The 15095-nt window shown below is 36.8% G+C and overlaps 1 protein-coding gene across 5 annotated transcripts in view; it reads left to right on the top strand.

The window, feature by feature from the left end:
- The window catches only part of DNAH5 (dynein axonemal heavy chain 5), a 162309-nt gene that overhangs the window by 31325 nt on the left and 115889 nt on the right, over nt 1-15095 (top strand). For all 5 annotated transcript variants that reach the window (XM_039343855.1, XM_039343852.1, XM_039343853.1 and 2 more), the window contains exons 12-18: nt 2150-2257; nt 3453-3538; nt 6609-6930; nt 7332-7538; nt 7992-8163; nt 10508-10653; nt 13786-13948. In XM_039343855.1, the coding sequence (XP_039199789.1) occupies nt 2150-2257; nt 3453-3538; nt 6609-6930; nt 7332-7538; nt 7992-8163; nt 10508-10653; nt 13786-13948 (1204 nt within the window). The remainder of the gene's footprint in view (nt 1-2149; nt 2258-3452; nt 3539-6608; nt 6931-7331; nt 7539-7991; nt 8164-10507; nt 10654-13785; nt 13949-15095) is intronic.

Below are 15095 nucleotides of genomic sequence, written 5' to 3' on the forward strand. Positions count from 1 at the left end.
GGCTGAGAGAGAGTAATTGGCCCAAGGTCATCCAGGTAGCTTCATACAGTATCTAAGGTAGATGTAGAACTTATAGTCTCAGATTTGTAGCCTGATGCTTTAATGACTACATCATAGAAAATATTACTATGTCTATGGAAATTCTCAATCATCTAGGTCAGACATGTCAAACTTGCAATGTCATGGAGCTTTTTCCCCATTGCCGGCAACGGAGTGGGTGCAGTTTCCTTGTGACGCATCCAGCCCATGGGCTGGCAGTTTGACACCCCTGATCTAGGTCATGGGTCTTCAAACTTTTTATGACTTTTTATAACTTGTGGACTTCAACTCCCAGAATTTCTCAGCCAGGCACGCTGATGTCCCAAGAGTATTTTTTCCAAAAGGCAACTGGACTTCCTTGTTTTTTTTTTTCCTTTGAAAATGTGTCTCTTTTCCTCCAGGAAGCTTCTTCAATTCAACTTTTTGGAAAACCTTTGATAAAAACATTCCTATGTTTTCTATAGGAAATGCATAAACATGATTAATAACTGTGATGGTGATACCTGTACAATTTAGTTTCCCCAGTAGGCAAGCCATCTAATTTCTTCCTCATGCCTTTCTGGTGACAAAACCTAAGTTTATTTTCCTGGCTGGCAAATTTGAGCATATTGAGATAGCATTCTGGGTAGCAGTGCTCTCAGGCCATATCCCATAGTATTGCTGACTGCAAAACTGGCAATGGCAAGTGGGTCCTAAAACTCCTTCTAGCTTTGTATGAGACAGTGTCTTGCTTTGTAGGGGAAAGAATTCTGTCTCAGGGATTAGAAGTAATACCAAAAAACAAAAACACAAAAAAACCCCACAGAATTTGCAGAGATGACAAAGTTGACGTTTGATTAGGGAAAAAGAATAACTGCATTTGTCAGTGACTGGAAACCCTTTAAGGATTTTTTGTTGAAAATGGGAAAAATGAACTAGTGATTTATAGGTTTGGCAATTAAAGTAGAATGTGGAAAGAAGGGAGCTACCATATAACTGTAGAGAGAAAGGACAAAATATAACTGAATTTATAACTGCTGTAAAGAAGATTGAAAGCCACTTCTATTTATTTTTCTTTTTTTCTTATTTATTTACTTACCACTTTTCTTTATTTCTCTTTCTCTTTAAACTTTTGCTGTTTTTACTCTGTAAAAAAATTCTTCAATAAAATTAATGCTAAAAAGAAAGAGCAGTAATAAGGATAATTAAAGAAAAGACATCACAATTTAGTGTCCCAGTAAAAATAAGATCTGTAATGAGGCTGAAACTTCAAGAACTCGGTCTGTTCATTATGAATCTACATTAACTAAGACTATGCCTACTCAAAAATAAGGCTCAAGAATTGCTTTGGACTTGTATAAACATAGCCTTTGCTATTCATTGAAAAAAACCTGCCATTTTTTTCAATCTTGATCACATCCTAGAAAAAAAGATGTGGCTGCTTTAAGAAGTCATCTAATACGATTTTTAAAGTAGCTATATTGTTTTCACATTCATGCAGAAACCTAAAAAAATATATACTTTTGCTTGAATTTGTGGCATAGAAGAGCTGCTGTTGATACAAGTTCCAAAACACTTTATTCCAAGTCGTTTCCAAAGGGTGCGTAGGCAGAGTATTGGCATTTTGTCAATTCAGTTTTTGTAACTTTCTCCAAAGAATTGTGGAAATTAATTTTTTGATGTTATAAGGGATTTTGAGTTTTCATACACTTGCTGAATGTTAATGTAGTGAAATATCTTATTGTACTTTTACCTGTACAGACTGCAGCAATGAAGGAGCAATGGGAGGTAATTCATGACAGGGCTGTTAATGTTATGATTTGTGGTGATGACAATGATTTCTGCTTTTTCTGCATGTTTTCTGTAAAAAGCATTTTCATTGTCCCAGAGTGTGTAACATGGATATTATGTAGGAGATGACCTAACATATATTATACAAACTTGCATGTTTCAATACTTATTTTACTTAGAAAAATGAATTGTGTTTCAGAAAGGAAAATTCATTGGGTTGCAAAATGTTACCTTGGAATGATGCAACCATATTCTTTGCATTATACATTTTTCTTCTAAGCATAAGAAATGATGAGAATAATATAACCTTTCAAATATTCATATTTCCAATTGCATTTAGAGTATTGTTGCCACTATAAAGAAAAAACAGTACAATTTCATAGATCAGAGGAAAACTGATTTTGATCAGGACTATGAAGAGTTTTGCAAGCAAACAAATGAACTACATGTAAGTTTGGTTCTTCCCAATTTCATAATTTTCAAAATTGTTAATAAATATTCTATTTGGGTTGGCTAAGTCATTAAAACTTTTACAGCAAACCTCATATTAATGGACCATATTGGGGGGTGGGTAGGAAATGATCTCCCAAATGTCTATTAAGTACAAAAGTGTAATATTGCAGTGATTTTCATCATTTGCATAATGACTTTATGCAGATGATACAAATCACCACAGATGTCATACAATTAAGGTAAAATTAACCTACATTTAACTGACCTTCAAATAACTTGGGACTCACTCTTTATTTCAGAGGACTGTTCAGATAGAAATCTAGTAATTTACATATGAAGTCCACTCAATGAAAGTCTCTTAAATGAAAGTTTTGTTGCATTTCGTACATCATATATGTTGTGGGTTTAGACTGAAAGTTAGTTTGAGCTCTCAGATCAGGACTGCTAATCTTAGCATGAACATTGCATCTTGCATAATTTCAAGTAGTAGAGGAAGGTATAATTATATAGGTATAAGCCTATATAATTCCTAGATGAAATTTCACATGGAGCTAATATGTGTCTTTTCATCATCTTTCTCTGCTCGGTCCACAAAAGTAGCATTTCATTCTTCCCTAGAATTTAATGACATTTTACATGGAAGAAATGGGGAGAAGAGAGTTGGAGACAGAACATGATGAGAGAATCTCATTCTTAATGATGCCATATGTTTCATATGGCTTAGAAAAAAAATGCTCACCTTGGTTGCTATGCGGTATATAAGTAATCCTATCAATTTTGAACTGTCTTCACCCACTTCTGTGTGTAGCCTTCAGAACAGTAATTACAATAGTTTAGTGGTCTCTAGATTCTCTCTTTGCCTATGTCATAAGGGTTCTCCAGTTTGATTGGTCTCTTTCTTGGTTACAGTTGTACACAAATGTAGTGGAATCTTGGGGACTGTATTCAAACAACAAACTTGGTATAAGTAACTGAATTCCTGGAGATGGAAAGTAAATTTAACAATAATAATTGTTTCGGTTTAGCTTATACCAAGTTTGTTGTGCTCTGCACCATAATTTAGGACTTCGTAGTTTGTGTGAATCTTGCCAATTTATTCAGTAAATTCTGTGTAAAAAATTGCTAATGTGATTTATAAATTTAGTGATTGTGCTTATGAACATTCTCTATCCCTTTGCTTCTTTCTACAGCACCAATTACAGATGTTTATGGACACTACCTTTGAAAAGATTTTGAACACTGAAAGAGCCCTTGATATGCTGAAGAAATTTGAAAGGTATAAAAATGATGACTTTTTACTTGAAATTGTCTGAAAAAAATAGTGCCAATAATACCAATATACTTTGCCAGTCTCTTTTGTTTTTGAATCACATTTTGAAAATTTTGCTTGTAGTCTATAAAGCACATATCTCTATAACATATAGAAAGGATTTTTTTTAATTATTGAAAAAAACCCTAACAGCAGGATGAGTAAGGTCCAATTATCTCAATTTCTTAAATAGGCGCATTCAATGTATGAGCTGCAGTAAAAAATGATATAATTTATCTGTTCACAAACAAAATACCATTGATCTTGTCTGGTACTAGTTATAATAATAATAATAAAGTTGGAAGGGACCTTGGAGGTCATCGAGTCCAACCCCCTGCTCAGGCAGGAAACCCTACACCATCTCGGACAAATGGCTGTCCAGTCTTTTCTTAAAAACTTCCAGTGTTGGAGCATTCACCGCTTCTGGAGGCAAGTTGCTCCACTGGTTAATTGTTCTAATTGTCAGGAAATTTCTCCTTAGTTCTAGGTTGCTTCTCTCCTTGATTAGTTTCCATCCATTGCTTCTTGTCCTGCCCTCATGCGCTTTGGAGAATAGCTTGACTCCCTCTTCTTTGTGGCAGCCCCTGAGATATTGGAACACTGCTATCATGTCCCCCCTCGTCCTTCTCTTCATTAAACTAGACATTCCCAATTCCGGCAATCGTTCCTCATATGTTTTAGCCTCCAGTCCCCTAATCATCTTTGTTGCTCTTCTCTGTACTCTTTCTAGAGTCTCAGCATTTTTTTTACATCGTAGTGACCAAAACTGGATGCAGTATTCCAAGTGTGGCCTTACCAAGGCATTGTAAAGTGGTATTAATACTTCATGTGATCTTGATTCTATCCCTCTGTTAATGCAGCCCGGCACTGAGTTGGTTTTTTTGACAGCTGCAGCACACTGCTGGCTCATATTTAAGTGATTGTCCACTAGGATTCTGAGATCCCTCTCACAATTACTACTATTGAGCAAGGCACCCCCTATACTATACCTGTACATTTGGTTCCCCTTGCCCAAATGCAGAATCTTACTTTTTTCACCACTGAATTTCATTTTGTTAGATAGTGCCCAGTGTTCAAGTCTGTCCAGGTCCTCCTGTTATATTATATAGTATATAGCATTATATAGTATCAGTGGCTAATTTATTTCTAGTCATTTTATTATTTTAGTTGAATCCATGCATATAATTGACTGAGGGAATATGCGCAAGTCAAATATCTTAGTTTTCACTAATGCTTGAAACTGCTTTATTTTCCCTTTCCAGTTTAAATACTTTTTAAAAAAATATTACTTATTTACGCAATGTTGACCTTTACTGTTCTAGACATATGACTAGAAGCAGAAGCATCTGTGAATCTAGAGGTTCTGTCAATTTTTTTTTTAAAGTCAAATTAATAGCATATAAAGGAAAAAGACTATGTTGAATAGTAATGGTACAGTGGAAAAATTAATCATACCATGGTGATTAAATCTCCACATAATAATGAGAACAAAGAAGAATTAAGAAAAAAATCCAAATGATAATAATAAATACTTATATGGAATTAACCATTTGTTGACCTAATCATTAAATCTGGACCATATAACAACATAATAATCAACACTTTTTTAGAGTACAAAGGCTTTAAAAAGTAGATAACAAAATCATGTCTTGGATCTGTTCCTTAAAAGACTTTAAAAGTAGATAACAAAATCATGTCTTGGATCTGTTCCTTAAAATCAGCAGAATAACTTATTTTCTAGTTTCATAGGATTATCGTCTGCTATACACCAGGCTCAATAATGCCAAAACTGTCTGTAAGAGGAAAATTTTCATAGTTTAGAAATTCAGTATCATGTATATGTTAATATAATTTGGGAAATTAATCAAACCAAAACAAAGTGATAACAGGACCAAATCATATGATCTAAAGAACTTTCAACTTTCATATATACCCAGCATAAAATAGCTAGTTGTGACTCATGTGTGTTAAAAAATCTTTTACCTTGCCAATCTTGGTAAATTTAGCTAGCTGCCATGCTTCCCATATTTTCTTTGAAATAAAATATATGGCTTATTTAACAGATAACAGCAGACAAGAATAACATCACCTTTCCTTAAAAAAGTTATCTGAACACTTCCACAAACAAAATGTGGTTTGACATGTAAAATTACTGTTAAGAAAAATAGTTAGAATTCAAAACATTTGGCATCTAAAACTTATATTTTACAGTTTGAAAGAGATGTTCTAATATTACTGATAGTATTTGAACCAAGAAGCACTCTTCCAAGCATAAAATAGGCAATTACTGCTGTTAGGACCATTTTTCTTGTGATATAAATGGCTAGGATATGGATTTTTGTTGAGTTTTGGAGTTTGGTTATTTTTTAAGTTCTTTTTGTTTTACAAGCTGCTCAAAGCCATTTTGGAACTCAGAGCAATATACATTACAGAAATTAAAATTCAATACAGGGCAATGCAATGCAATACATACAATATTTTGAAATGGTTAGAGAATCCTGAAAAATTCAGAACCATTTTGTTCTCAAATGACCGTTAGAGATTGAAAGTATTTTGAGTTTGAAATCTTTTGCATACTTCTACTTAAAATGTATGGGACAAAATGATACATATCACATTTTATCATGCAAATAAATAAATCTACTTTTTTCTTAGTTATACAGTGGTGTAGACTTGTCCATTCCTGTTTGACATCTCAGTGTGCTATGGTTTGATGATCCTGTAAATACATTGCTTCAGAAAGTTAAACTAATCTTTGGTGTCTTCTTCTGAATAAATAATTGAAAAATAAATAATGTACTGAATCTTCTTATAATAATAATAACAATAAAGTTGGAAGGGATCTTGGAGGTCATCTAGCCCAACCCCCTGCTCAGGCAGGAAACCCTATACCATTTCGGACAAATGGCTGTCCAGTTTTGGAGCATTCACCACTTCTGGAGGCAGGTTGTTCCACTGGTTAATTGTTCTAACTGTCAGGAAGTTTGTCCTTCTTGATGATGCTGAAGATGATGATGATGATGATGATTTTTCATAGGCTTGGAATTCCTAATCTTGGCATTGCTGATAAATATCAGATCATCTTACAAAATTATGATCATGACATTGAGATGGTCTCTAAGCTGTACTCAAAACACAAGAATGACCCTCCTCTAGCACGTAATCTTCCTCCCATGGCTGGTAAGATCTTGTGGGCACGACAGCTGTTTCACCGAATCCAGGAACCTATGAATCTATTCCAAAAACATTCCACAGTTCTGCAGACAGAAGAAGCAAAGCTTATAATCCGCAACTACAACAGAGTGGCTAAAGTCCTTCTTGAGTTTGAAATAGTCTACCACAGAGGATGGCTTCAACAGGTACTACAACGGGCTGCATATATTTATAATGAATATTGTGGAACGTCTTGCTGTTATTATACTTAGATGTTAATATACATTAGAATCACACTTGGAATTATCACAGCAACAGTTCATGTGTGACATAATAAACCAATATGATCAGTTTGTCCTGCTGTTGTAACTACCAGGATATTGAATTAATGTCCCTCAGTTTTATTGGTATAAGCTTGGTTAGAGCATCAAGGAAAGTTCTACATACTGTAGCTAGCAGAGCTGGGATCTATCACTGTTTAGGTCAGAAAAAGTCAAATGCTTATATGTGGCTGAACCTGTTTACTAGTTCTTCTCTGAAACTCTTGATATCTGTCTCTGATAATCTATTTGATGAGGTTAATATGTGGAACACTTGTTACTTCTAGGTTCAGCTAATTAAAGCCGGACTTCAAGCATCATTATTGGTGAAAGCTCCAGAGACTGGAGAAATATTTGTGAATTTTGATCCTGAGATTCTCACCTTAATCAGGGAAACTAAGTGCATGGCACGCATGGGGCTAGAAATCCCACCACTGGCCATTGTTGTTCAAGACAAACAGGATGCCTACAAACAAAATTTCAACAAACTACAGGTATTCTTGTTCTGCTACAGATAAATGCCTTGAAATAAATTTTTAAATGCTTTATTTTTTTAAAAAAAGCTTTTTTCCCCTGACTTCATTAAATAGCTGTATAACATTTGCTGCTAAACATATACATAAACAGCTGATTTAATTCAGGTTCTCTAATCACTGAAACGGATGTGATTCAGATGTAAAGATGAATAAATTATGGCAAAAAAGGAAGTTTTCAGGTTCCAGTCTAATTGGAACTTTATACTTCAGTATGCTGAAAAACAAACTCGATAACCCTGTTTTACTTCCTCTTAATTTCCAATTTCAGTACTTGATTATTGTCCTTTTAGTATTTTTATTTTCAGTCACAGGCTATGCAAATAAACTTTGAAATGTATGTAACAGATCATGACCAGTTAAGTGAATTTGCAATTATACTTTTAGTTACAATTTAAGTTGGTTCTTTTTCAGGTGATGCTGGCAGAATATAAGAGAATAAAATCAATAATCCAAGTCCCACTTCATGCTCTAATGGCTCCTCATGTGGCTAAAGTGGATGAGTCGATCCAACCAGGAATAACCACACTGACCTGGACATCCCTTAATATTGAAACTTATTTAGAGAATATTTTCAGTAAACTTGGTAAGTCTTTGTATATGGTCTATCTCAGTGTTTCTCAACCTTGGCAAGTTTAAAAAGTCTGGACTTCAACTCCCAGAATTCCTCTGCTGAAAGGACTGTGTTCAATTTCAAAGAGCCCTCTTTCAATAGACAGGAAGGAATACAACATCATCTATCTCCAATCTACAACACAATCCTTTCAGCAGTTCCAAGAAGGCTCCACACCCATTTGCATCACTCAGGTGATCTTGAGGACATAGATAAACCTCCGAGTGGCCTCAATGACTCTCTAAAACAAGGGGTGTCAAACTCGCAATGTCACGTGACGTGTTGTGACATATCACAACTTTTTTTCCATTGCCAGCAATGGGATGAGCGTGGTTTTGGCATGACACCCCTGCTCTAAAAGAATGCAAATGACCAGCTGTTTGCAAGGAATATAAATCCTTCCATTCCCCACCATCCAGTCAGATGTGAAGAAGCTTGGATGAGAAGCGAATTGTCTTCAAAGAAAAACAAGTCCAGTTGTGCCCCTTGAAAAAACACCTTTAGGATAGACAAGAAGTAGGCATGCTGGTAGACAATTTATCATTTATGATTAATTATTTTCCAAAATAGAGAAATTGTCTGGTTTAATGAAAAGAAGGATTAGAGATGATATGACAGCAGTGTTCCAATACCTAAGGGGTTGCCACAAAGAAGACAGGGCCAACCTATTCTTCAAAGCACCTGAAGGCAGGACAAGAAGCTATGGATAGAAACTAATCAAGGAGAGAACTAAGGAGAAATTTCCTGACAGAACAATTAATCAGTGGAACGACTTGCCTCCAGAAGCTGTGGGTGCTCTAACACTGGAGGTTTTTAAGAAAAAATTATTTGTCTGAAATGTTCAGGGTTTCCTGCTTGAGTAGGCGGTTGGACCAGAACAAGGGTCTGCAACCTTAAACACTCAAAGAGCCACTTGGACCCGTTTCCCATAGAAAAGAAAACACTGGGAGCTGCAAAACCTGTGCGTGCATGCGTGCACACACAAGGGGTGGGGACCTTGATTGAAGAGTTTAATTAAAAAGAAATAGAGGCTGCTGTGCATGAATTCTCTCTCTCTCCTCTCTCTCTCTTTCACTTTCTTTCCTCTCTCTCTTTCCTCTCTCCCCCTCTCTCTTTCCTCTTTCTCTCCCTCTCTCCCCCTCTCTCTTTTTTTCTCTCTTTCCCTCTCTTTCTCTCCCTCTCCCTCTCTTTCTCTCTCTCTCTTTCCCCCACCCTCTCTCTCTGATCTTCTGCTCACCTGGCAAGCTGGCTTCAGGCTCTTCTCCAACAAGCTGACACACATTATTGGGCTGGCTCTCTCCTGCCCTTTCTGCTTCCTGCTTCCTGCAGAGAAGCAGCAAAGGGAGGAGCCCCAACTAATAAGCTTGTCAGCTCGTCGGAACAGCGTGAGGCTACTCTCTCTTTTACACACACACACACACACACACACACACACACACACACACACACACACTGCAAATGGCAGAGGAGGCTGGGAACCACAGGAGAAGGCTCAAAGAGCCACATGCGGCTCCGGAGCTGCGGGTTGCTGATCCGTGGACTAGAAGAACTCCAAGTTCCCTTCCAACTCTGTTACTCTGTTATTCTGACATTCATTGATATTTTTTGCTAGAGAATTCATGTAGTATGGGATTGCTGTTGAGGCCGTAGCAAGAGAAATATAAAGGCTTTGATTTACATGGGTGAAGAAGTACTGTATCTTTACAGATGCCGGTCCTTGCCCCTTGGGCCCTTTTTATCTTTCTACTGCAGGAAAAGACATCTGTGATTACGTTTCTTTGAATTTGGCTTAGCCTGTAGTGAGAACACAGTCATTGTGGTTTGTAAAAAAAAAAAAGGCTTTGCTTAAGGTAGCAAACTTGCTTTTGCAGTCTGCTTTTATTGGAAAGGCAGAAAGAGATAAACTGAAAGAAAATTCCCTATGTGATCGGCCTTGAGCTCATGGAGGAAAAGCTGAAAAAATTGACCCAATAAATCAATAAATATGAAGTCTTCATCTGCTGCTTTCCTCTATTAGTCTATAGATTGTTGGTCAGTGTTCAAACTAATAAGACTCTGTGTCAGTGCCGGCACTTTCTCGTTCCTTTAAGAGTACATTACGATAAAAGCTGCACTCAGTTTTGAACATCTTAGAGACTGATCCCATTGGAATGTTTTCTTTTGCTCCCTTGACAATTTTGAGGATGAATTCTGCTATCTGAGAAAGATGACGCTTAACGTTGGTGTGAGATGCTATCATATTCTTCTTACATGTTTTCAGAGAGAGGCTTGGCTCTTAAACAGATGGTAATGAAATGTATCTTCTTTGCTTTTCAAGATAACCTTGAGCTGCTACTTGATCGAGTAAATGACTTAATAGAATTTCGCATTAATGCTATTCTTCAAGAAATTAGTACCGTTCCACTCTGCACTCTTCCTGAAGATGACCCATTGACCTGTGAGCAGTTCCTTCACATGACAAAGGTATAATCCTATAGCTTTATTTTCAGAGTGAAAGTAGTAGCTCACAACTGCATGTTCTTACATGTACACACACACTTCTTTGCAAAAAAATATAATCTCTTTTGGATGGGAGCTTGCTTGGTGTAGTGATTCAGGTACCAGCCTAGAAACAGGTGATCATAAAAGTTCTAGGCCCATCTTAGGCACAAAGCCAGCTTTGTGACCATGAGTCAGTCATTCTTTCTTAGCCTTAGAAAGAAGATTATGGCAAATCATTTCAGAAATCTTGCCAAGAAAAATCAAGGAGTCCACTCTGTCTTTAAGGCACCAAAACCAAACCAAAACAAAACAAAAACCTCAAACAAACCCCTAAACCCTCTATTACACATTGTGGCATTAATTCTCAGTATAGTAAAATAGGATATATTGTAAAAAAATTAGTATGTTACAAAGAAAGAGGTCAGATTAGGATTCTTCTCTCTGTCACCTGACATTCTGAGTAGAGTTTTTGGTTTAATTTTTGCAGGATTAAAAATGGTTTTCTTTTGCTCCGCAAGAATAATGGTGATCATTCTCAAAGTTAGTCTTTTTGATTTTTTCTCCCACAATCCTCATTCTTCCCAATCACTAACTCTTATTTCCTGCTATACAATAGGTCTGACAGACATCAGACAGGCATAGCACGGAGAAATGAAATCAGTAGCTTTTGAATCATTTATGGACGGTAGTGCCTATGTGTATGCATAGAGCTGAATTATGCATTTGAGAGATAGAAGAAAAAGAAAATAAGAAACTGCTATCTGACTTAGCAAATGGAAGACATATTTGTTGTTGTTGTTGAAATGATTGGCAAAGGTAGCTTCAGGGGTCAGTGTGTCTCTTTTCTTCCGGCAGATACAATTAACATGAAGCCACAATGCCCAGTCACTAAAGAAGGCAGATATGAGGCATTGCTATGAATCACAGTAGTCAGCTCAGGGAGGGAGTGTTGGCATGACAGTACAATAGCCAGTCTTTGTTTGAAGTAGGCAGCATAGGCATCATGCATCACAATATTTTTTTTATGGAGAAAGTTTAAAAAAAAAAGAGTAATATGTGGCCACGATCTGTTTCATTGAGTTTATACATTCAGGCCCTGTTGAAATATAAACCAGAAGAGTGTATACTATTGCATCAGTAACAGTATGTTACCAGAAAACATCAGGCACAAATAAGAGAAGGGGCAAGAATCAAAATGTTGTTCTTGACCTCCCTCCCTCCAAGATATAAGGATGCTTAAAGAGTTCCTAGAAATAAAGGTTAATCCTTAGGAATACTGGCTGCTAAGAAACTGCTAGGAAGAATGGAGGCTGGGAAAATAGGTTAGATTGCTATATTGTTCCAAGTCATTCTTTGTTTTTTTTTAACTTTTTTTTGTGAAATAAGACACTGTGGGTGGGTTCTCAGATTAGTATGGATTAGTGCAGGCATGTCAAACTCGTGACATTGCGTGATATATTGCGACTTTTCCCCCATTGCCGGCAATGGGGTGGGTGCGGTTTCAGCGTGATGCATCCGGCCCCCAGGTCAGCAGTTTGACATGCCTGGATTAGTGTGATGTGTGAACCCAGGTGTATACCAGCTGACTAAAATGGGAAGGAAATTACAATGAAAGAAAGAGAATAAAAATTCAAATAACTCTGAAAGAAAAGAATGAAGCATAGAAATTCATATATCAGAAGTTGTGGGTGTGGACCATGGGCATGATTTAGAATGTAAAGCCTGCTGAGAAGCATCTGCTAGTAGTTATTCTGCATGTAGAATCAGCAATGGCCCTTTGTGGAAGTGACTGCCCATTTGCTCTTTCTGTTCAGTAGATACCACCACATGGTTGTAACAAAAATGATTCAAATCTTTTGAAAAACATTTCTCAGTATACGTCAAGATAAGTGCTTGCACTGCCTCTCTCTTGATATACAAGAAACTTTGAGGGACCTCAAACCTTTGAAGATACCTTACTTCTGGAAAATGAGTGAAACAAGAATTGAGTGGACACCAAAACAAGGAGGTTGCAAATATCACACTAATCTATTCAAAACCTACAGAATCTAATCCTATAGGACCACTAGGCAAAACAAACATTCAAGGAAATGCTTGGGTAGATTTATATATATTTACACTTTGCTTCAAAGACGGTCAAACGAGGCCTGGTAAACAAATGGCAAACTTTCCGGCTATGGGAAAGTCCATCTCTTGCATTGACATACTTAATAGCAGTCAAAAGATGTGAAAAATGAAGTACTAGCATTTTAGGGCTGACTTGTTTTAACTATGTTTTGACTGAATAAGCCAAAGTGACTTCCTTCATACGAATCATGCAATATAAATAAATCTTACTTTGCAAACCACAATTCAGGATTCACACAGTACATGGAGCTAAAGCTAAAAACAAATCACATTAGTAGTCTTTTGCAGAACTGTAGACACCTGGGAGAGATTGTGGTGATTAAATTAATAATAGCAGAGGGCTGCAGGCAAGGCCTCTGCGAGCTACCTGATGCATATGAGTTTACCGTTTGTAATTATGATGAGATTTCCTAATGAAGAAACAATAAAAGATTTATCCCCACTTGCTTTAACTTATAATATTGGATGCCATTAATATTATGTAGGTAGTAGAATGTACTTCTGAGGATATGCTTGGATCCATTAATTTTGTCGTAGTAATACTTCTGTGTGTCTTTAAAACATTCAGATTTGGGAAAGGTTTTATTCTCTTTTCTTTGGAATTGGGTCTCCATTTGTTTTTGTTTTTAAATACGGAAATGTCAGTTGACAGCAGATTTTCTTTTCTCTCAGTGGCTACCCGCTTCATATTCATAATACAAATGGAGGAAACTGCTCTTGAATCAAGAACAACTATATTTCTGACAGCCCCAGCTGATGGGAGTAGCTAGCTTACCTTGCCTGGTCTTGAAAACTCATTAGAATCAGACATGTTTAATATTTGGTTAGGAGTTCTCCACTGTCTTTAATTCATGTTTCTCACGGCTATGGAACTTTTCTCTTCTTTTGTGGATATGTTGAGATCGTCTGAGTTTTTAAGTATATCCTATTGCCAGCATTGCTAAAGTAGAATGAAATTTAACTGAATGCTCCATATTTTGTTTCCAGGAGCTCTGTACCAAAGGAGTATACACACTGCATCTCAAAAGTTCATTAGCAGAAGAAGCAACAAATGAGCTTATCAACATGTTGCTAGATCTGGATGCTCAGCATAAGGGGGACACTGATGAGAGTTTTCTGAGTGGAAGCAGAACTGAAGGAATTAATGAAGGTAACAGCAAACATACCATATGTAAATTAGCACTATATTACTTGTTTATGCTCCTCATGGCTTGTAAGATTACAAGTAAATGAAATAAAACAAATGTATGGAATAGTACAGAGGTCCCCAACCTTTTGGGCACCAGGGACTGGTTCCATGGAGAGAGGTTTTTTCCACAGACTGGGGGGGATGGTAGATTTGCATGCTGCATGCATCCTGCAGATGGTTTGCGCGGACCGGTTTTTGGCATGCCACGGACCAGTACCAGTCCACGGACTGGGGGTTGGGGACCCCTGGAATAGTATATTTTAACAACATAATGAGTTCTGCCACCTACATAACTAATGGAAATTGAGCCAGTGGGAACACTTTTCGCATTTTTGTAAGTTATTTAAAGAATAAGAAGATCAAAATTCTAGATAGAACACTGCAGCTAAGACATTTTCCATGCTCATACAAACATATATTTACACTGGCACTGCTAGAAACCTTTGGGATGTGGAATATTTCGGTAATGTGATAAACATCTGAATAGTAAGAGCAAAACCTTTCGAAGAGTAATTTGTAAGAAAGGGCAACTGATGTAATAAGCTTTTACAACTTTTCTATTTTAATTAAGTAAATGTGAGTCAGGCCAATACATAGCACAGGAATCCTGGATTTTTGTGTAACGGCATGTGGAAATGACCTTGGGAAAGAGGAGGAAGAGCTGCAGCCTAAAAAACTCATGCAAGAGGTATCTCAGTCCACACAAAGAAAAGCGGTATGGGAAGTGTTTTAGAAGGGACCCTCCCCGGTTTTCTGGGAGTAAAAGTAAAGGAGAGGAGAAAGCTTTCAAACTTGCAAAATTCAGTTACTCTAGCCTTACGATAAAGATATTGTTAGTTCTCTGAGTTTGTTCTTGTCAGGCCTACCTTGAAAGATTAACAATATGCAGGCTTTGGTCATTAACTCATTCGGCAAGCTGCTGAAGCAATAATCTAAACAGGACAGTTTAAAATAAAGTATTGTTAGAAAACACATGCTAATACTGAAATGCTTCTGTTATGTAGAAAAAGGAGAGGGATGTTAGATCCTCACATTATTGCTGACTTTGTTATTGTAAAATGATAGAGATGATGACAATAATAGATCCAACCAATTCTTATTCATATAT

This window comes from Crotalus tigris, unplaced genomic scaffold (assembly GCF_016545835.1).
Source record: "Crotalus tigris isolate CLP2741 ecotype Arizona unplaced genomic scaffold, ASM1654583v1 scf7180000017878.447376, whole genome shotgun sequence".
Lineage (NCBI taxonomy): Eukaryota > Metazoa > Chordata > Lepidosauria > Squamata > Viperidae > Crotalus > Crotalus tigris.